At 42.2% G+C, this 23,804-nt stretch overlaps 1 protein-coding gene across 5 annotated transcripts in view; it reads left to right on the top strand.

Moving 5' to 3' along the window:
- The window catches only part of NFX1 (nuclear transcription factor, X-box binding 1), an 81,551-nt gene that overhangs the window by 28,024 nt on the left and 29,723 nt on the right, over positions 1 to 23,804 (top strand). For 3 of the 5 annotated variants that reach the window (XM_017542933.2, XM_017542935.2, XM_017542937.2), the window contains 5 exons: positions 3,454 to 3,553; positions 3,634 to 3,851; positions 11,461 to 11,558; positions 15,165 to 15,195; positions 19,207 to 19,286. In XM_017542933.2, coding sequence (XP_017398422.1) covers positions 3,454 to 3,553; positions 3,634 to 3,851; positions 11,461 to 11,558; positions 15,165 to 15,195; positions 19,207 to 19,286 — 527 coding nt within the window. Of the gene's footprint in view, positions 1 to 3,453; positions 3,554 to 3,633; positions 3,852 to 11,460; positions 11,559 to 15,164; positions 15,196 to 19,203; positions 19,287 to 23,804 lie in introns of all 5 variants that reach the window. The other 2 variants (XM_017542932.2, XM_017542934.2) reach the window with 1 other exon arrangement.

A 23,804-nucleotide genomic window follows, 5' to 3' on the forward strand; every position in this document is an offset into this window, starting at 1 on the left:
AATGGCGAGGTGGGGTTTCACCATGTTGACCAGGCTGGTCTCAAACTCCTGACCTCAGGTGATCTGCCCACCTCAGCCTCTCAAAGTGCTGGGATTACAGGCATGAGCCACCATGCCCAGCCCCACCCAAGTCTTTTTTGTACAAATTTGTGTGGATCTCAGTCTCTTCCTCCTTGTTTCTGTTTCGTTGATTTTTCAAACCCAGTTTTGAAGACTTTTTGTTTTTCCACATTAATTATCTAGCAGAGTATTTTGGCCATGTATATAGTCTTATCTTCTCAAATTATAATTCTTCTAGGATTCCTTTCAGTCTTATCTAGAGATTAATAAGCATTATTTTTGAGTATTCATATATTGATAAAATACTAAATGGATTAAGGCTGGCAACGGGGTCCTTTGGTTCCTTAATACTATTTAACCAGTTATGACTCTACTTAATTCTTGTGTCACCTGCTTTTATTTCTATCTCTTGTGCCTAGGAGAGTTTTTTAGTATTTACTCAGGTTATTTCATCAGGAGCTCAATTTTCTTTTTACTGTTACCTGTTCTGACTTTTGATTCTTTTGTTCACAGCTGTCTGTTCATTACCTCTGTAAAAAGCCTTTGTTCTGTTAGAGCAGAAACTTAGCAAAGAAAAACCTACTAGCAAAAGCTCCCAGTTGCCAGAGTTTCTTTACCAATTCATTGATTCTACAAATATTTATTGTATTTTCTGAATCTTTATTAATTTCTCAAATAAGCCTTTATTAAATGAACAAATGAGTTTTAGAATGGGGGATGAAATTGCATATAGGCCAGGTGCAGTGGCTCACACATATAATCCCAGCACTTTGGGAGATTTGGGTGTGCTGATCACTTGAGCCCAGAAGTTTGAGACCAGCTTGGGCAACATGGCAAAACTCCATCTCTACAAAAAATACAAATGCTAGCCAGGTGTGGTGGCGCATACCTGTATGCCCAGCTACTTGAGGGGCTGAAGTGGGAGGATCGCTTGAGCCCTGGAGTTTGAGACTGCAGTAAGCTCTGTTCACATGACTGCACTCCAGCCTGGGTAACAAAGTGAGGCCCTGTCTAAAAAAAAAAGAAAGAAAAGAAATTGCACATGCACTTTACTGGAAGAAGAAATGTGTATTTTAAAAATAGAGTCCTTGAGTCTTAAATTCAACTAATTAAAAAAAAAAATTGGGCCAGGCATGGTGGCTCATGCCTGTAATCCCAGCACTTTGGGAGGCCAACACGGGTGGATCACGATGTCAAGAGATAAAGACCATCCTGGCCAACATGGTGAAACCCTGTCTCTACTTTAAAAAATACAAAAATTACCTGGGTGTGGTAGCTCAATGCCTGTAGTCCCAGCTACTCGGGAAGCTGAGGCAAGAGAATTACTTGAAGCCGGAAGGCAGAGGTTGCAGTAAGCCGAGATCATGCCACTGTACTCCAGCCTGGGCAACAAGAGTGAAACTCCATCACAAAAAAAAAAAAAAATATCAAGGCAGGTAGAGTGGCTCACACCTGTAATCCCAGCACTTTGGGAGGTCGAGGGCTTCAGTGAGCCGTGTTTATGCCACTGCATTCCAGCTGGGCAACAAAGTGAGACCCTGTCTTTAAAAAAAAAAAAAAAACAATCAAGAGTCTTGATTATGGCCAGGTGCAGTGGCTTACGCATATAATCCCAGCCCTTTGGGAGGCTGGGGCGGGTTGACCACCTGAGCTCAGGAGTTTGAGAACAGCCTAGCCAACATGGCAAAACCCCATCTCTACTAAAAAAAATACAAAACAAAAATTAGCAGGGCATGATGGTGGCTGTCTGTAATCTCAGCTAGTTGGGAGGCTGAGGCAGGAGAATCACTGGAACCCAGGAGGCAGAGGTTGCAGTGAACCAAGATCACGCCACTGCACTCCAGCCTGGGCAACAGAGTGAGACTTTGTCTCAAAAAAAAGGTCTTGATTATATTTTCAGTGATTTGAGGCTTTCCTCTTCCCATGTTTCAGTGAAACTTTTTGGTTCTGTTTAATGTACTATTTTATTTTATGAGTACTATTTCTAATATTTTGTTAGAAGGTCTCTATTTTATTTTTATTATATATGTGATTTTTTTTTTTTTGAGATGGTGTTTTGCTCTGGTTGCCCAGGCTAGAGTGCAGTGGCGTGATCTCGGCTCACCGAAACCTCCACCTCCCAGGTTCAAGTGATTCTCCTGTCTCAGCTTCCCATGTAGCTGGGATCACAGGCATGCGCAACCACGCCCTGTTAATTTTGTATTTTTAGTAGAGACAGGGTTTCTCCATGTTGGTCAGGCGGGTTTCGAACTCTGACCTCACGTCATCCGCCTGCCTCACCCTCCCAAAGTGGTGGGATTACAGGTATGAGCCACTGCTCCTGGCCTATATATGTGATTTTTAAGATTTGATATGTTTTCATTGCATTTATTCTGATCATTAGATCTTATACTGTCATGCCAATTTATAAATTTCTTTTTAGCAACAGGGACCTTTTTACAAGTGTTTTATGTAAACCCTGACGTAAAGAATGAAATCTGTGCTTCTTGGGTTGAACTGAGGATGGGCAATCCAGATGTCAACCCATCCACCACTACTACCAGCTTAGCTTGTCCATTCCTTGTAATATCACTAGAGGACCCCTGGGAGTCTCACAGTGAATGGTGTTCAACCACGGCCTTATGGACCAGATAGTGTTCTCCTAATTTAGTGGTTATTTCACTCTATTGCTGTTCTTGGAATGTGCTGCAGAGGTATTAATAGTTTAACAAGGCCTTTTTTATTTCTTCAATGGTAAAGCTCTTAGGTGGGCTTTAGAGCTGCTCTTAGGTGGCCTTTTTTATTTCTTCAATGGTAAAGCTCTTAGGTGGGCTTTAGAACTACACTCATTTCTACATAGGGTCTGATCAGTACTCTAATGAATTGTCCTCATTCCCTCCCTCCCTCCCTTCTTCCCTCCCTCCCTCCCTCCCTCCCTCCTTCCTTCCCTCCCCCTCCTCCTCCTCCCCCCCCCCCCCCCCCCCCCCCCCCCCCCCCCCCCCCCCCCCCCCCCCCCCCCCCCCCCCCCCCCCCCCTTTTTTCCAGAAAGGGTCTCACCCTGTCACCCAGGCTAGAGTACAATGGCATTATCTTGGCTCACTGCAACCTCTGCCTCCCGGCCTTAAGTGATCCTCCCACCTCAGCCTCTCAAGTAGCTAAGACCACAGGTGTGCGCCATGACACCTGGCTAATTTTTGTATTTTTTGTAGAGATGGGGTTTTGCCACATTGTCCAGGCTGGCCTCAAACTCCTGGGCTCAAGCAGTCCTCCCACTTTGGCCTCCCAAAGTGCTGGGATTACAGACGTGAGCTACTGTGCCAGACACACATTTTGTGTTTTCTTATAGATTGTTTGGGATATTTTAAGAAACCATACATGTTACTAATTTTTTGTTTTTGAAATTTTCTCTTCAAGTATGCTATTGCGGCAGTACCTCCCGAGATGTGTTATGTGGAACCGATGTAGGAAAGTCTGATGGATTTGGGGATTTCAGCTGTTTAAAGATATGTGGCAAGTAAGGTTTTACATTTTCCTCAGTTAGACTAAAGCTGCACTTTATGCAACAATTACATAATAGTGTGTTCTTTTTAACAGGGACTTGAAATGTGGTAACCACACATGTTCTCAAGTGTGCCACCCTCAGCCCTGCCAGCCATGCCCACGGCTCCCCCAGCTGGTGCGTTGTTGCCCCTGTGGCCAAACTCCTCTCAGCCAACTGCTAGAACTTGGAAGTAGTGGTCGGAAAACATGCATGGATCCTGTGCCTTCCTGTGGAAAAGTTTGTGGCAAGCCTCTGCCTTGTGGTTCCTTAGGTAACTTGGCTTTTAAAATATTATTGTAAATGTTTGGCAGCAATGAGTGCTTAAGCAATGTAGAATTAAGTGCCAGTTACGATATCAGAGGTTTCTAAAGATTATGATCAAATTTATGTAGGTACTTTTTCTTTCTTTCTCAAAATATACTTGTGAAAACACATGTATTTGCCCAAGTGATCTCACTGATTCAGGTATTTTCTTGTTAATTCTGGTCAACTGTGGTGAGTTACTGTTTCATAGGGGTTATGATTTCTCTTAGGAGCCTGTACTCTTATGAACACCATATGTGCTTATTCCAGTCCAGGGTTCAGCAAGCGTTGAAAAGCATTTTCACTTAATAGGAACATGCTAAAATAATTGTGAGTAAGATATTTGCTTTGAAGACAGAGTGTTGCTCTGTCGCCCAGGCTGGAGTGCAGTGGTGCAGTCTCGGCTCACTGCAGCCTCTGACTCCTGGGCTCAAACAATTCTCGTGTCTCAGCCTCACAAGTAGCTGGGAGTATAGGTGCACACTACCACACCTGGCTAATTTTTGTGTTTTGTTTTTTTTTTGAGACGGAGTTTCGCTCTTGTTGCCCAGGCTGGTGTGCAATGGTGTGATCTCGGCTCACCACAACTTTCACCTCCCGGGTTCAAGCAATTCTCCTGCCCCAGCCTCCCAAGTAGCTGGGATTACAGGCATGCACTGCCACACCAAGCTAATTTTTTGTGTGTTTTTAGTAGAGACAGGGTTTCTCCATGTTGGTCAGGCTGGTCTCAAACTCCCGACCTCAGGTGATCCGCCCACCTCAGCCTCCCAAAGTGCTGGGACTACAGGCGTGAGCCACCGCACCTGGCCTAATTTTTGTATTTTTAATAGAGATGGGGTTTTGCCATGTTGACCAGGCTGGTCTCAAAGTCCTGGCATCAAATGATCTACCTGCCTCAGGTTCCCAAAGTGCTGGGATTACAGGCGTGAGCCATCTTACCTGGCCAAAGAACTAAAATTGTAAATACAATAAAATGTCAGTCATTTAGACCATTGAAGGGATGCCAGTCTCTTTAGCTAAGTTTCCCATCTAGTTGATGATAGCACCTATTGAACATCATTTTGTTTTTTTTTTTTTTTTTTTTTTTTTTTTGAGACGGAGTTTCACTCATGTTACCCAGGCTGGAGCGCAATGGCGCGATCTCAGCTCACCGCAACCTCCACCTCCTGGGTTCAGGCAATTCTCCTGCCTCAGCCTCCTGAGTAGCTGGGATTACAGGCACGTGCCACCATGCCCAGCTAATTTTTTGTATTTTTAGTAGAGACGGGGTTTCACCATGTTGACCAAGATGGTCTCGATCTCTTGACCTTGTGATTCACCCGCCTCGGCCTCCCAAAGTGCTGGGATTACAGGCTTGAGCCACCGTGCCCGGCCTGAACATCATTTTGGATGAATATTTTTCTTTTTTATTTTATTTTTTGAGATGGACTCTCAGTCTGTCACCCAGGCTGGAGTGCAATGGCACAATCTCAGCTCACTGCAACCTCTGCCTCCCAGGTTTAAGCGATTTTCCTGCCTCAGCCTCCCGAGTAGCTGGGATTATAAGCACCTGCCATCACACCCAGCTAATTTTTTTTTGTATTTTATTAATAGAGATGGGGTTTCACCATGTTGGCTAGGCTGCTCTTGAACTCCTGACCTCAGGTGATCCACCTGCCTCGGCCTCCCAAAGTGCTCAGATTACAGGCATAAGCCACCATGCCTGGCTGGATGAATATTTTTCTAAAATTTACATTTCATGTTTAAACAGAGGTTACCAAAAGTGTTATAATTTCTCTCTTACTGACCCAGAGACATCATTTTTATGAACTCCAGTTACTGTATTACACTGAATACAGCAATACCCTTGGCCTGCCGAGGTTTCTCAGACTATTTGCCCCATACCAATGAGCAGTTTGAATTGTTTTATCTGCTTGTTAAAGTTTTTTGTTGTTTTTATTCTCGTCGGTGCTTTTAGTATGCTTGCCTACCTACTTTTTGTGATTTCCCCTTTCTTCTGATTTGTGGCTTCTGATTACTTGGATACAGAAACCTGAAAAAGCTGTTGGAATTAGATATAAAGTAATACTATACTGAGGCTGTCTGACTCAGTCTTTGGGGAATGTCTATGTGCAGTATTGCAGTGACTTGGCGGCTTCTCTCCTGAGTGGGTGTTGAAAGGCCATGCATTTAGGAAAATGGAAAGTAAGCAACTGAGATTGAATAGGAAAGTTATTTCTAAAACTAACCATGTATCTTCTGAGGTAAAGCTAGAATCTTCAGGTTTGGTTTTCATTTTATCAAAAAAAGAGATTTCACATTTCTTTCAAGTGCCAGCATGAATCAGTGGGAACACCCTACTTAATCCTTTTTCTCAATCTGACCTTAAAATCGTGTATAGAGAAGTGCTCTTTTCTCATATTTTAATGCATGTTCCAGTTGCATTCGGAAAGCCAATTGTCTATTGGTTCTCTGCTTGCCATAAAAATGTGTCTATGATATGGAGATTAAATGACTACTAAATCAAATCCCCTTTCCAAAAGCACATGCGTCAGTTTTATAAGAATTTCACATATAATGACCAGAAATCCTATCCTGGTGCTCATGTATCCCGTTGGTGATGAGAGAAGGAAATGTGAAATGGGTAATGCAAGGGGACTTGAGCAAGAGAAGGGTAGTAACTGGCAGTAACAGATCTTGGGATGGGACAAGACCAGGTTAAGGGATTAGAGGTACCCATTGCACCTCAGCAGATTTTTAATCATGGAAAACTTTTAAGGAAATAGGCTGAGTTGACTGAAGCTCAGAGACAGGCATATAGCTAGTGAAAACAATGACTGTCAGGTTTGTTCAGACCTAGCTGAAAGCTCGATTAGGTCTTTTGGTATCTTACTCAGTAGGAAATTTCCATTCCAGAGGTACAGCTTCAGTACAAGAGACTGGGCGGAGTTCTACTTTAAGGATGGCAGCATGAGGAGCTCCCATGGATCTGCTTCCCAGTAAAATAAACAAAGCTGGGGAAAATATTAAAAAGCAACCATTGAAGCCAGGCGTGGTGGCTCAAGCCTGTAATCCCAGCACTTCGGGAGGCCGAAGTGGGTGGATCACAAGGTCAAGAGATCGAGACCATCCTGGTCAACATGGTGAAACCCTGTCTCTACTAAAAATACAAAACATTAGCAGGGCATGGTGGAGCGTGCCTGTAATCACAGCTGCTCAGGAGGTTGAGGCAGGAAAATTGCCTGAACCCAAGAGGCAGACGTTGCGGTGAGCCGAGATCGCGCCATTGCACTCCAGCCTGGGTTACAAGAGTGAAACTCCGTCTCAAAAAAAAAAAAAAAAAAGCAACCGTTAAAACCAGGCATGGTGGCTCATACCTATAATCTCAGCACTTTGGGAGGCTGAGGTGGGAGAATTGCTTGAGTCCAGGACTTTGAGACCAGCCTGGGCAACATGATGAGACCCTGTATGAACAAAAAAAAATTTTTTTAATTACCTGGGTGTGGTGGCACGTGCCTGTGGTCCCAGCTACTGTTGAGGCTGCAGTGAGCCATGATTGCACCACTGCACTCCAGTCTGACTGAGAGAGTGAGACCCTGTACCAAAAAAAAAAAAAAAAAAAAATCAACCATTTAAAGTTTCTGGAGGCTGGGTGCAGTGGCTTACACCTGTAACCCCCAACACTTTGGGAGGCCAAGGAGTGCAGATCACTTGAGGTCAGGAGTTCAGGACCAGCCTGGCCAACATGACAAAACCCCATCTCTACTAAAAATACAAAAATTAGCCAGGCACCGTGGCACGTGTCTGTAGTCCCAGCTACTCGGGAGGCTGAGGCAGGGGAATCAGTTGAACCTGGGAGGCAGCAGTTGCAGTGAGCCTAGATTGCGCCACTACACCCTAGCCTGGGCGACAGAGTGAGACTTTGTCTCAAAAAAAAAAGTCTCTAGACATCGCCCTAAGAGCATACATCAAATGAAAAGATACTTATTCATCAAAATCTCCTAGAACTCTGGTAAACAGTAGCAAGAGTCTGTGGCGTTAAGCCCTAGCTGGTACCTTCCTCCTCCCCTCAGCTCAGCTTGACAAGTCTTCACTCAGGATAAGTGTGGACAAGAAGATGGAGCTTCTCCCCTCAGTTCCCAGGCAGATTTACCTTATCTCACTGGGAAGGGCGCATTGTCTGTCTGCCTCAGCCTCCCAAAACGCTGGGATTACAGGTGTGAGCCACTGTGCCTGGCTTAAGTTTTAAAAATTTTTTGTAGAGATAAGGTCTTTGACTCAGCCTCTCAAAGCAGTGGGATTCAGGCATGAGCCACCATACCTAGCCTAATGAATTTTTCATTTCAGTTATTATACTTTCAAACTTCAAATTTTCCATTTGGTTCTTTTTTTAAAACATAGTTTCTACCTCTTTATTGATACTCTCTATTTGATAAGACACCATCTTCACACCTTCCTTTACCTCTTTAAGCATGGTTTCCTTCAATTCTTTGAACTTATTTATTTATTTATTTTGAGACAGAGTCATGCTCTGTTGACCAGGCTGTAATGCAGTGGTGTGATCTCAGCTTACTGCAACCTCCGCCTCCTGGGTTCAAGCGATGCTGCTGCCTCAGCCTCCTGAGTAGCTGGCACAACAGGCCGTGATCATGTGTAGGGAGAGTAGAAAGAAGCAGAAAAATATTTAATGAAATAATGGATAAAAACTTTTAAATTTATTGAAAAACACTACATATCCAAGAAATTCAGTGAACTCCAGGTAGTGTAAAATGCAAAGAGATCCACACCCAGCACATAATAAAAATGCTGAAAGTCAATGATAAGGAGAAGGTCTTGAAAGCAGCAAGAGAAAATGACTTATCACATACAAGGGAACCTCTGTAAGGTTAACAGTGGACTTCTCGTCAGAAACAGTGGAGAATACATCGCAACCAGAAGGCAGTAGGATGACATATTCAAAGTGCTGAAAGAAAACTGGCAACCAAGAATCTTATATCTCACGAAACTGCTTTAGAAAATGAAGATAAACAAAAATAACATTTATTGCTAGCAGGCAGACTTGCCTTACAATAAGTACTAAAAGAAGTTCATCAGGCTAAAAGTGAGTAAACCCAAATAGAATTTCAAATCCACATGAAAAAACAAAGAGCACTAGTAAAGGTGATTATGTAATCATAAAAGGCAGTATAAATGCATATTTTTTCTTCTCTCAACTGATTTAAGAAACAGCTGTATAAAATATGTATATAATTATAGGCCTATAACATGTAGAAGTATATTTGATAATTATAGCATAAACGAGATAGATGGGATTAAAGTTGTATTAGGATAAGAAAATGATACCAGACCATAACTCAAACCTACAGGAACAAATGAGGAAAGCCATAGTGGTAAATTTTTAAAAGTGAGGAGGGCCGGGCTCAGTTGTTTACACCTATAATCCCAGCTTTTTGGGAGGCCAAGGCAGGCAGATCACTTGATGTCAGGAGTTAGAGACCAGCCTGACCAACATGATGAAACTTTGTCTCTACTAAAAATACAAAAAGCCTGATGTGGTAGCACATGCCTATAATCCCAGCTACTCAGGAGGCTAAGGCACAAAAAATCGCTTGAATTCAGGAGAGGGAGGCCGCAGTAAGCCAAGATTGTGCCACTGCACTCCAGCCTGGGTGACAGAGCGAGCCTCTTATCTTTTTTTTTTTTTTTTTAAAAAGGCGGGGCACAGTAGCTCACACCTGTAATTCCAGCTACTCAGGAGGCTGAGGTGGGAGAATCACTTGAGGCTAGGAGTTCAAGGCCAGCCTGGGCAACATAGTGAGATTCAGCCCCTAAGAGAAATTTTTTAAATTACCCAGACAAGGTGGTATGTGCCTATAGCCCCACTTACTCTAGAGGCTGCAGTGGGAGGATCACTTGAGGCAAAGAGTTCAAGGCTGCAGCCAGGTATGATGATGCCACTGCATTCCAGCCTGAGTGAAGAGTGAGACCCTATCTCCAAAAATAAAGCTATAAATATATATTTGTTCTCTTTCTCAGCTTCTTTAATAGATGTAACATTATATAAACATATAACAATGTAGCATTGGGTTTATAACATAAAGATGTAATATGTACAACAATAATTGCACAAAAGGGGAGAAGAATAGAGCTATGTAAGAGTAAACCCTCTGTATCTCACTGGAGTTAGTGTAAACCTGAAGTAGATTCTGATAAGATGTATATGGTAAGCCCTAGAGGGACCATTAAGAAAATAACTCAAAAAATGTAGTAAAAAATATAATTAAAGGAATTACACTGTAGAAAATATTGACAAAATGCAAAAGAAGATAGGAAAGGAGTATAAGAGTAACAAAAAAGACATGAGATGTATAGAAAACTAAAAATGGCAGACATAAATCCAGCTATAACAGTGACATTAAATGTGAATCGATTAAACAAAAGCAGAGATTTCTGATATTTTATTTATTTTTTATAGAGGTGAAATCTTACTCTCTTTCCCAGGCTGATCTCGAACTCCTGGGTTCAAGCCATTCTCCCACTTTGGCTTCTCAAAGTCCTTGGATTACAGGCGTGAGACATTCCACCTAGCCAAAAGCAGAATATTTTTAGACTGGATTAAAAAAAAAACGATCCAACTAACAAGATCCAACTATATGCTCTCTTGAGGAGACAGACTTTATAGTCAAAGAGACAATGAGGCTGAAAGTTAAAGAATAGAAAAAGTACACCATGTAAACAGTAGCCATAAGAGACTCCAGGTGATCCCCGTAGGGTCCTAGAAACAGGACTTGTCCTCAACCTGGTTTAGCAGCATGGGTGCAGGCGCCACCAGGCATTCACAGAGCTCGAGTCAGTGAGACTGTGGATCATGGCTTCTGATTATTTATAATCCCCAGATGACTTTCAGAGTTGAGAGCATTCCAGTAAAGTCATCCATGGCTACAATTTTAAGGAGATTCAGTTCTATACTGGAGATGTGCAACCTAAGGAAAAAGAAGATTTATTCTGCGTTTTTGTTTTGTTTTGAGACAGGGTCTTACTCTGTCACATAGCCTGGAGTGCAGTGGCGTGAACATAGTTCACTGCAGCGTCAACCTCCTGGACTCAGAAGATTCTCCACCTCAGGCTTCTGAGTAGCTATAGGCTAATTTCTTATATGTGTGGGACTATAGGCTAATTTTGTGTATGTGTGTGTGTGTGTGTTTTGTTTGTTTGTTTTGGTAGACACACGATTTTACCATGTTGCCTAGGCTGGCCTCAAACTCTTGGGGCCAAGCAATCGATCCTTCCACCTCACCCTCTCAAAGTGCTGGAATTACAGGCATGAGCCACCACACCTGGCCTATTATTTGACTTAGGCAAAGCATCCTGTACTTTAAAGCGTATTCCAGTGTCTAGTGCTGGGCCCTGAACTTGTCAGAAAAGGCCCAGTCTGCCAATGAAGGGAAGATAGGGAAGAAGCATTGACTGCATCCTTCCCTCAACTCTGATTCTGGAGTTGCAGGGAATGGGGGTGAAGACCAGTGAGGCTAGCAATTTGGGAGTATGAAATGAATAATTGCAATTTTCATTTCCAGCTGTTTTCATTTTTATTGCAGATTTCATTCATACCTGTGAAAAGCTCTGCCATGAAGGAGACTGTGGACCATGCTCTCGCACATCAGTTATTTCCTGCAGATGCTCTTTCAGAACAAAGGTAATGCTATTGATGGCAATGCTAGAGTTGTTGCCATCAATGTTTTCTTTAAAATGGTGATGATGGGAGGGGAGGAATAAAAATACCCTCAGCAGAATAGGTATCGAAAGTGGTTATGGCACACAAGGCTCAGAGGCCAATAGTGGGATAAGGCAAATATACAAATCACTCTACCAAATACAAGTGTAATCGCCTGAAAAGAGGAACAGTAGCACTGTTGCAAGGAGTCAGCCAACTAAGAAGTTAGAGGAAGCACAGTCCATGTGACCACCCACTTGTGATACCAGCTTTTGATACCAACTGAAAGTTCAGTGGTCCCTAAGACCACCTGCAAGGCTCGATAATTTGATAAAAGGACTCACTGAACTTGCTGATAGTTATACTCATGGTTATAGGTTTACTACAAGGAGGTTACAGTTTTATTACAAGGAAAAGGATACAGATTAAATCAGCCAAGGGAAGAAATATGTAGGGCAGAGTCCAAAAAAGTACCAGATGTGGAACTTCATTTGTCCTTTCACTGTGGAGTCAGGAAAGTATTACTCTCTCCGTGTCAATGTGTGACAGCATACATGGAGTATTGCCAACCAGGAAATCTCACCCAAGTCTATGTGTTCAGTTTTTATTGGGGCTCTATTGTGCAACCATAGTTGACCGCCCATGTGGCTAATCTCAGTCTCCAGTCTCTCCAGAGGTCTGCTGATACCATGTGACCCAAAGCCCCTGGCCTAAAACTATCCAGTGTGGCCAGCTTGCTCTTAAATCATGTAGTTAGACTATCCAGTGACCCAAGATTCCAGGCAAACAATGACACTTCTATTAGGTATGGCATTCCACTAGGCTTAGAGATTACCTCTGAGAAGCCAAGTACAAAGGCCAGACTCTCTTTGGGTAAGGTTTAATTCTTCACTGTGTAACTGTTTTGTACAACTGTTTTGTCATTTCTACTTTCTGGTGAAAGCCTGGATAGTTTTTATTTTTCTTTTTTAAAATTATTTGTTTATTTATTTATTTTTTGAGACAGTCTTACTGCATCACCTAGGATGGAGTACAGTGGCACAATCTCGGCTCACTGCAGCCTCTACCTCCCAGGTTCAAGTGACTCATGTATCTTAGCCTTTGGAGTAGCTGAAATTACAGATGCACGCCACCATGCCCAGCTAATTTTTGTATTTTTAGTAGAGATGGGTTTTTGCCATGTTGGCCAGCTTGGTCTTGAACTCCTGTCCTCAAGTGATCCTCCTGCCCCAGCCTCCCGGAGTGCTAGGGTTATAGGTGTGCACCACCATGTCCAGCTGATTTTTGTATTTTTAGCAGAGATGGGGTTTCACCATGTTAGCCAGGCTGGCCTTGAACTCCTGACCTCAAGTGATCCACCTGCCTTGGTCTCCCAAAGTGCTGGGATTATAAGCATGAGCCAGCACACACAGCCTACCTTGGATAGTTTTGGTCAGACTTATGTTATAAAAGGGACATCTTACCATTTTGGAGTTAGGCTGTAGTGTCCATTCCTTTGCCTGTAACCAGAAGAGGCAGGAGGCCTTCCTGTAGAAGTCTTTGGGTGATTCACCTTGGGGAACACACTGAATGTTGATTTATCCTGCTCTTTGACCTACCTGGTCATTTCAGTGTATATCAGCATTTGTCCCAGCAGTGTACAAGCCAGGGTAGAGACAGAATTCTGAACCATTGGTTCTATTAAACACAACGCAAGGTCTGGGCAGCATCTGACTTGCAATGATTCTGAGGATATAGTCCCTAAATGGGAAGCTAGTTTAATAGGAAAGCTTCAGAAAAAAAAGGGAAAAGTACTATAATTTACATGCTACAAAAGTTGTGCAATCATGTGTGGGTTTTTTTTTCCTGAAAGAAATTACAGTATACATGGGGTGATAGAGGTATTTTGAATGTCAGTTATGGGACCACTTTGTACTTTCCAAATACCGTATTAAAGACTGTGAGATGCTGTGATTTGGCTGTCATAAATTTAATAATTCCCAGAGATGCTCTTCGTGATCTTTGTGACTGAGAATCACAAGCAGGGTTGGGACATATAAGTCCAACCTGGAAGTGGCTGCTGTCAGTTTTCTTCATTCTCCCACAATCCCTCTCTCGATCTCTATGTTTTCTTGCTTCTCATTGACTCTTTGTCCTTACTCCCTCTATTAGTGGACTCCATGGTAGTGAGTGTATTCTTGAAAAGCTATGTGTAAGTTGAATTTTTGCAAGTGAAAGTCCTTAACTTGCAGGAGGAGCTCAATGTCAGGACAGACTCTGTTAAACTTGTTTGACAAAGCTTTTTTTACTTTGTCAAAAAAGCTGATAATTATCACCTCGTTGTTTAACTAGATTTTTCATGAATATGGATTTTTCATGACATGATTTTTGTAATGGAATGGGTTTTTCCACAGAAGTGAGTTTTTTAGATAAATAAAACTTATTTCTTAAAACTTCAAAAGTTGTTTTCATCACTTTGGTGGGACTCTAATAAACGTATGCTGTGTCTTAATATGTCTTGATAAAGCATGCCATATTTAAGTCTTTACGGTAATTCATGTGCAGGAATTTATGGCAGTTCTGCCTTTCCTGACATTTGTAGATAACCACTTCTGCATATCATTTCTTCTGTACAATTCATTGTTCACTGATGGGAGCATTAACTCAGTTTCATGAGTCATTTTTGCTTTATATCTGTAGAGAGCAAATGGGGAACTTTTTCATATCATCAATCCCAGCACCTCATTTTTTATCTGAAATATATATTTTTCAGCCAAGAACCTTTTGTTTCTTCTACCTCTTTACATCTGTTATCAACTCCAGTAGCTGGTTTTTTTTTTTCCAGGATAATTTTTACTAAGAGGGGACTTTTAAAGTCATTTTTCTCATTTCTGAGTACATGGCAACTTGAAAATGACATCAAAGCCAAAACGGGATTTAGAAGCCGGGCAGCTAGCCAGACTCATTCTGCCCCAAGTGACTGACTCATTTCCCATACACCAGCATCACCACACATGTTTTTTAGGATCATGCCTCAGCACAATTACATGATAGACCTTTTGGACCACTCTCATGTAGTGGAAACCACAGTAATAAAACTTTAGAGGCCAAATCAAAGATCTGCTATATTTCACTTTGCTATAGTTTGGTGATATTGTCAGGTGTCCTTTGGAGTGTGTAGAGCTGTTTGTCCCTGCATTAAATGGTACCAGGTTATTACCTGTTTTCAATTCTTACATCTGCTTTTTATGGCTTTGTCTGTCTGTACCCTTGTTATGTGATGACTTCTCTTTCCTTTGCATACCTTTAGTGGCCCCTCTTTCCATTCCGATTTTATAATTCCTAGTCTGCTGTGAATTTGGAAACCAGACCACAAAGATTATTAGAATTGTATTTGCATGAAAAGTCTGTAAGCCTGGAGTCCTCTTGTGAGTAAAGCTCATGCATATAGAGATTAGGCTCATTCTAGGCATGGCATGTGAAGTTGGTGAGTAAGTGACTATCAGAGAAGTACAGGATATTTGGGATATACTTGTTACCTTTGGCATTATATTATAGTTGTGTTCTTTTAATTAGTCCTAAAGTAGTTACTGTTTTTTTTTTTCATAGGAACTTCCATGTACCAGTCTCAAAAGTGAAGGTATGACTGGGATGGGGCATGAGGGAATTTTGGGGGTGAAGGTAAATGCTCTGTATCTTATTAGGGAGTTGGGTTAAGTATTTGTCGAAATTCAGTGAAGGTATACTTAAGATTTGTGCATTTCATAGTAGAACTTTCACGTCAAAAGGAAAAAATTATAAATTGAATTCTAGTTAGTGCTGAAAAAACTAAGCTCAGGCGCACTCATGTCTATAGCTTGCTTTGAAATGCATTAAAAAAAATTAATGGGTGGATAGAAGAATGGATAGATACATGAAAAAGTAAGTATGTTAATGGTAGAATCTAGATACGAGCATATGGATGTTCACTGGAAAATCATTTGAACTCTTTTTTTTCTTTTGAGATGGAGTCTCACTCTGTTGCCCAGGCTCGAGTGCAGTGGCGTGATCTTGGCTCACTGCAACCTCCACCTCCCTGGTTGAAGCGATTCTCCTGCCTCAGCCTCCCAAGTAGCTGGGATTACAGGTGCCCACCACCATGCCTTGGCTGGTTTTTGAATTTTTAGGTGAGACAGCGTTTTGCCATGTTGGCTAGGCTGGTCTCTAACTCCTGACCTCAAGTAATCCACCCACCTTGGCCTCCCAAAGTCGTTGAGATTACAGGCGTGAGCCACTGCACCCAGCCGTGTCCCACTTTTTATAAGTTTATGATGTAAAATTTCAATCATATGTGAAAGTGGAGAAACTTGATTTAATGAATCCCCACATACCTATAACCTATCATCATCAGTTGTCAACATTTTGCCTCTCTGTTTTCATCCATCCCTCCTTCCCTACATTTTATTTTTGCTGAAGTACTTTGAAAACAAATCTCAAATACCATTTCATCCATACATACTTCAGTGTTTAGCCCACTTTTTTTAGTTGAAATTCACATAACATATAATTAATCATTTTAAATGTACAGTTCAGTGGCACTTAGTTCTTTTACAATCTAGTTGCAAAACATTTTTTCTATCTTATTTTTTTATTTTATTTTATTTTTTTGAGGCGGAGTTTCGCTCTTGTTACCCAGTCTGGAGTGCAATGGCGCCATCTCGGCTCACCGCAACCTCTGCCTCCTGGGTTCAGGCAATTCTCCTGCCTCAGCCTCCTGAGTAGCTGGGATTACAGGTGTGAGCCACCGCGCCCGGCTATTTTCCTTTTTTAAAATTTTATTTTATCGTATTTGTTTTTTTGAGATGGAGTTTCGCTCTTGTTGCCCAGGCTGGAGTGCAATGGCGCAATCTTGGTTCACCGAAACCTCCACCTCCTGGGTTCAAGCAATTCTCCTATCTCAGTCTGCTGAGTAGCTGGTATTATAGGCACCCGCCACCATGCCTGGCTATTTTTTTTGTATTTTTAGTAGAGACAGGGTTTCACCATGCTGCCCAGGCTGGTCTTGAACATCTGACCTCACATGATCCACCCACCTCAGCCTCCCAAAGTGCTAGGATTACAGGCATGAGCCACTGTGCCTGGCCTTTTGTTTTATTTTAAAAATATGTAGAGGCAGGGTCTCACTGTGTTGACCAGGCTTGTCTTGAATGCTTGGCCTCAAATGATCCTCCCACTTTGGCCTCCCGAAGTGCTGGGGTAAAACAGTTTCATCACCCTGAAAGGAAACCCTGTATTTATTAAGTTTACTCCCCACTCAGCCCTCCCCCAGGAAACCACTAATCTGCTTTCAGATTGTATGGATTTACTATTTTTGAATACTCCATCTAAATGGTGACACAATATATAATCTTTTGTGCCCACTTCTTTCACTTAGCATGTTTTTGAAGTTCATCATACTATAGTATATATCAGTACTTCATTTCTTTTTATGATTGAATAATGTTTAATTTTATAAATATACATTTTGTTTGTCCCTTCACTAGTTGATGAATATTAGAATTGTTTCCACTTTTTGACTATTGTGAATAGTGCTGTTATGAACATTTGTATGCAAGTTTTTGTTTGAATACCTATTTTCATTTATCTGGGGTGTATACCTAGGAGTAGAATTTCTGGATCCTATGGTAATCTTGTATTTAATTTTTTTGAAAAACTGCCATTCTGTTTTCCACAGTGGCTACACCATTTTATATTCCTACCACCAATGTATGAGGGTTTCATTTGCTCCACATCCTTGCCAATACTTGTTATTTTCTGGATTTTTTAAATCATAGGCATCCTAGTGAAGTGATATATCGCTACCACATGAAGTGATGTCTCTGATACCTCATTGTTGGTTTTTAAAATCTATTTATTTATTTGTTTATTGTTTGAAACCGGGTCTCTATCACCTAGACTGGAGTGCAGTGGCAGATCACAGCTCACTGCAGCCTTGATGTCCTGGGATCCAGTGATCCCCCCACACTAGCCTTCCAGATAGCTGGGACCATAAGTATGTGCCACCATGCCCATGGCTTAATTAACTTTTAATTAAGTTTTAAAAACTTAATTTTTTTTTTATATTTTATTTTATTTATTTTTTCTTTTTCCACTACTGCACATATGTGAAAAAAAAACCTTAATTTTTAAAAGTTATTGTAGGGCTGGCATGGTGGCTCTCACCTGTAATCTCAACACTTCGGGAGGCCAAAGTGGGCAGATCACTTGAGGTCAGGAGTTGGAGACTGGCCTGGCCAAGAAGGTGAAATCCTGTCTCTACTAAAAATACAAAAAATTAGCCCGGCATGGTGGCAAGCGCCTGTAATCCTGGCTACTCGGGAGGCTGAGGCAAGAGAATTGCTTGAACCCAGGAGGCAGAGGTTGCAGTGAGCCAAGATTGCATCATTGCACTCCAGCCTGGGCAACAAGACTGAAACTCTGTCTCAAAAAAAAAAGTTTTTGTAGAGACAGGGTCTCATTATGTTGCCCAGGCTGGTCTCAAATTCCTGGGCTCAAGCAGTCTTCCTGCCTCAGCCTCCCAAAGTGCTAGGATTACAGGCAGGAGCCACCATGAGCAGCCACACTTAAATTTTTGATAGAAACATACATACAAGCAGCCTTCCATATCCACAGGTTCCATATCCATGGATTCAACCAACCACAGATTGAAAATATTCCAAGAAACAAATTATATCTGTAATGAACATATACAAAGTTTTTTCTCATCATCATTTTCTAAACAATACAGTGTAATAACTATTTACGTTATATTCGGTGTAAGTAATCTAGAGATGATTTGAAGTGCAAGGACAGGTGTGCATAGGTTATATGCAAATATTATACCATTTTATGTAAGAGACTTGAATATCTGTGGATTTTGATATCCAAGGGAGGTCCTGGAATCAGTCCTCCTCAGACTCCAAAAGTTTGTACACCCATCTACTAAGATGAGTGTGCCGTTTTCTCCATACCTTAAACCACCCTACCATCGCCTTTTTGTTTTTTGTTTTTTGGCAGTTTGACAGGTGAAAATTGATATTTTAATATGCATTTTCAGCTGGGCAGAGTGGCTTACACCTGTTATGCCAACATTTGGAAGACTGAGGTGGGAGGATTATTTGAACCTAGGAATTTGAGGTTTCAGGCACCAGCCTGGGTGACAGAAAGAGACCCTGTCTCTTAAAAACAAAAAACTGTCGGCTGAGTGTGGTGGCTCATGCCTATAATCCTAGCACTTTGGGAGGCCAAGGCAGGTGGATCACCTGAGGTCAGGAGTTCGAGACCAGCCTGACTGACATGGCAAAACCCTGTCTACTAAAAATATAAAAATTAGCCAGGTATGGTGGCACATGCCTATAATCCCAGCTACTCAGGAGGCTGAGGCAGGAGAATTGCTTGAACCTGGGAGATGGAGGTTACAGTGAGCCCAGATGGCACCACTGCACTCCAGACTGGGCAACAGAGTGAGATTCCATCTTAAAAAAACAAACAAACAAAAAAACTACATTTACATGATTTCAGTTGTATTATTACTATTGTATTTTTTTAGCCTACATATAGTCACTCAAATATTTGTTATATAAATGTTCATCTCCTTTGCCTGTTTTTTTTTCTTTTTAATTGGCCACAGCAGATGCTACATTTATGTGTGACAAGCGGTGTAACAAGAAACGGTTGTGTGGACGCCATAAATGTAATGAGATATGCTGTGTGGTAAGTAGACTTATCATTAGACATAGTCAGATTCCATTCATCCAGGGGCTGGGCTTCTAGAAGCCTCAGCCATCTGGAGAATGCAGCCCAGATTTAAAAGTCATTGGGATGGGGCCCTAAGCGGCAGTCAGAGAGCTCTCATAGTCCCTATACTTGCTCCACAAAGAGACAGAGCCCAAGACCCCTACGTGAGTACACAGTCTTCTGTAGGAGATTGTGTGTTGTCACAATACAGACTGACCTGGACTTAGCAAGTCAGGCTTCGGGTTTCATGTACCACTTAAGTCAGGTCAGTCAGAAAAATTATTATGCCCTTTTTAAAAAAGATTTTCAAAAATATTATTTATTTAAAATATTTGCTTTTGGGATTTCAAGCTCTCTGACTGCTGCTTCTGACTTTTGGAATTTCAAGCTCTCTGACTTCTCTGGAATCTCTGGAATCCCCTCCCACATAGTGGGAGCTCAAAAAAAATTTTTTTTTGCTTTTATGGAACTAATTAAAGAAAGCACTAGCTGGCTATTCATACTGTGTTATCTCATACACTCTTTTATATATGTAAAAACAAGATAACATATATGTATTTATGTTATATATGACATATATATGTGTGTGTGTATGTATGTGTGTATGTATTAGTCCATTTTCACATTTCTGATAAAGACATACCCAAGACTGGGCAACTTACAAAAGAAAGAGGTTTTTTTTTGTTTGTTTGTTTTGTTTTGTTTTTTTAATAAGAGGGGGTTTCACCATGTTGGTCCGGCTAGTCTTGAACTCCCAACCTCAAGTGATCTGCCTTCCTTGGCCTCCAAAGTGCTTGGATTATAGGTGTGAGCCACCTTGCCTGGCCAGAAAGAGGTTTAATGTATTTACAGTTCCAAGTGGCTGAGGAGGCCTCACAATCATGGCAGGAGACAACGAAGAACAAGTCACATCTTACATAGATAGCAGGAAGCAGAGAGAGTTTGTGCAGGGAAACTTGGCCTTATAAAGCCATCAGATCTCATGAGACTTATTCACTATCTTATTCACTGTCACGAGAACAGCATGGGAAAGACTGCCCCCATGATTCAATTACCTCCCACCAGGTCCCTCCCAGTGGAAGTCAAGATGAGATTTGGGTGGGGACACAGCCAAACCATATCATTCCACCCCTGATTGCTCCCAGATTTCATGTCTTCACATTGAAAAACCAGTCATGCCTTTCCAACAGTCCCCAAAGTTTTAACTCATTTCAAAAGTCTACAGTCCAAAGTCTCATCCAAGACAGGCAAGTCCCTTCGCCTATGAGCCTGTAAAACCAATAGCAAATTAGTTGCTTCCTAGGTACAATATGGATACAGGCATTGGGTAAATACAGTCATTCCAAATGGGAGAACTTGTCCAAACAACGGGGCTACAGGCCCCATGCAAGTCCAAAATTTAGTGGGGCAGTCAAATCGTAAAGCTCTAAAATACTCTCCTTTGACTCCATGTCTCACATCTAGGTTATGCTGGTGCAAGAAGTGGGTTCCCATGGTCTTGGGCGGCTCCACCCATGTGGCTTTGCAGGGCACAGCCTCCCTCCCAGCTGCTTTCACAGGCTGGAATTGAGTGTCTGTAGGCACACAGTACAAGCTGTCAGTGGATCTTCCATTCTGAGGTCTAAAGGACAGTGGCCCTCTTCTCACAGCTCCGCTAGGTCGTCCCCCAGTAGAGACTCTGTGTGGGGACTGCAACCCCACATTTCTGTTCTTCCCTGCCCTAGCAGAGGTTCTCTGTGAGAGCCCCACCCCTGCAGCAAACTTCTGCCTGGACATTCAGGCATTTCCATACATCTTCTGAAACCTAGGCAGAGGTTCCCAACCTCCATTATTGACTTCCGTGTACCCACAGGCTCAACACCACATGGAAGCTGTCAAGGCTTGGGGCTTGCAGTCTGAAACCATAGCCTGAGCTCTCTGTTGTCCCCTTTCGGCCACAGCTGGAGCAACTAGGACACAGGGCACCAAGTCCCTAGGCTGCATACAGCATGGGGACCCTCGGCCTGGCCCACAAAACCATTTTTTCATCCTGAGCCTCCAGGCCTGTGATGGGAGGGGCTGGCCTGCCCTGAAGACCTCTGACATGTCCTGGAGACATTTTCCCCATTGTCTTGGGCATTAACATTTGACCCCTTGTTACTTGTGCAGATTTCTGGAGCTGGCTTGAATTTCTTCTAAGAAAATGGGATTTTCTTTTTTTTTTTTTTTGAGGTGGAGTCTCGCTCTGTCACCCAGGCTGGAGTACAGTGGCATGATCTCAGTTCACTGCATCCTCTGCCTCCCAGGTTCAAGTTATTCTCCTGCCTCAATCTCCTGAGTAGCTGGGATTACAGGTGCATGCCACCACACCCTGCTAGTTTTTTTGTATTTTTAGTAGAGATGGGGTTTCACCATGTTGGTCAGACTGGTCTCAATCTCCTGACCTCATGATCTGCCCACCTCGGCTTCCCAAATGGCTGGGATTACAGGCATTAGCCACCATGCCTGGCCAGGATTTTTTTTCTTTCTATTGCATTGTCAGGCTGCAAATTTTCCAAACTTTTATGCTCTGTTTCCCATTTATTTGTTTATTTATCTATCTATCTATCTATCTATCTATCTATCTATCTATCTATCTCTGTTTTCCTTTTAAGACTGAATGCCTTTAACAGCACCCAAGTCACCTCTTGAATGCTTTGCTACTTAGAAATTTCTTCCACCAGATACCCTAAATCATCTTTCTCAAGTTCAAAGTTCCACAGATCTTTAGAGCAGGGGCAAAGTGTTACCACTGTCTTTACTAAAACAACAAGAGTCACCTTTGCTCCAGTTCCCAACAAGTTCCTCATCTCCATCTGAGACCACCTTAGCCTGGACATTATTGTCCACATCGCTATCAGCATTTTGAGCAAAGCCATTCAACGATCTCTAGGAAGTTCCAAACTTTCCCACATTTTCCTGTTTTCTTCTGAGCCCTCCAAACTGTTCCAACCTCTGCCTATTACCCAGTTCCAAAGTCAGTTCCACATTTTCAGGTATCTTTTCAGTAGTTTCCCACTCTACTAGTACCAGTTTACTGTATTAGTCTGTTTTCACACTGCTAATAAAGACATACCCGAGACTGGGCAAGTTATAAAAGAAAGACGTTTAATGGATTTACAGTTCCAAGTGGCTGAGGAGGCTTCACAATCATGGTGGAAGGTAAGGAGGAGCAAGTCACGTCTTACATGGATAGCAGCAGGCAGAGAGAGAGAGAGCTTGTGCAGGGAAACTTGGCTTTATAAAGCCATCAGATCTCATGACACTTACTCACTATCACGAGAACAGCATGGGAAAGACCTGCCCCCATGATTCAATTAACTCCTACCAGGTCCTTTCTACAACATGTGGGAATTCAAGATAAGATTTGGCTGGGGACGCAGCCAAACCATATCAGTGCATATACACATATAAAAGGTAACACAGTACCAATAGCAAGGCTGTACATGTATCATACACATACATGTGTATGTATGTATATAACATATATAATTATTTTTAAAATTCATATATTGAAGTGAAGAGTGATGAATTGTGCAAGTATTATAAACTAGTGTTAGAAGGCTTAAAGACTTCCTCTTATTATAAAAGAATTTGAGGCTGGACATGGTGGCTCATACTTGTAATTCCACTTTTGGAGGCTGAGGTGGGTGGATCGCTTGAGCCCAGAAGTTTGAGGCCAGCCTTGGCAACATGGTGAAACCCAATCTCTACCAAAAACATAAAAATTAACCAGTCTTACAACCAGATCTCGAAATAGATAAATAGATTTAAATGTAAAATTATGCCAGGCGTAGTGGCTCATGCCTATAATCCCGGTGCTTTGGGAGGCCAAGGAAGGCAGATCACTTGAGATCAGGAGTTCCAGACCAGCCTGGCCAACATGGTAAAACCCTATTTCTACTAAAAATACAAAAATTAGCCAGGCATTATGGCAGGCACCTGTAATCCCAGCTACTCAACAGGCTGAGGCAGGAGAATCACTTGAACCCAGGAGACGGAGGTTGCAGTGAGCCAAGATTGCATCACTGCCCTCCAGCCTGGGCAACAGAGTGAGACCCTGTCTCTCTCTCTCTCTTTTTCTCTCTCTCTCTCTTTTTTTCTCTGTCTCTCTGTCTCTCTTCCCCCCCTCCATCACGCACACAGACAATGTAAAAATAAAATAATTTTAAAAAAAATTTCAGACATACAGAAGCAGAGAGACTGTTATAGAGAGTCCCATATACACAACATGCAGCTTCTGTATTGATCTCCTCATGACAAATTTTGTTTCATCTGTATCCCCACTTACTCTCCCTTCTCTAGTTATTTTGAAGGCATTTCCAGACATCATTTCATCCATAAATGTGTAGAGCTTTGTTTTTGTTAATCTTATTTATGGCCGGGCGCGGTGGCTCAAGCCTGTAATCCCAGCACTTTGGGAGGCCGAGGCAGGTGGATCACAAGGTCAAGAGATCGAGACCATCCTGGCCAACA

Source organism: Cebus imitator, unplaced genomic scaffold, assembly GCF_001604975.1.
Source record: "Cebus imitator isolate Cc_AM_T3 unplaced genomic scaffold, Cebus_imitator-1.0 Scaffold149, whole genome shotgun sequence".
Taxonomy (NCBI): Eukaryota; Metazoa; Chordata; class Mammalia; order Primates; family Cebidae; genus Cebus; species Cebus imitator.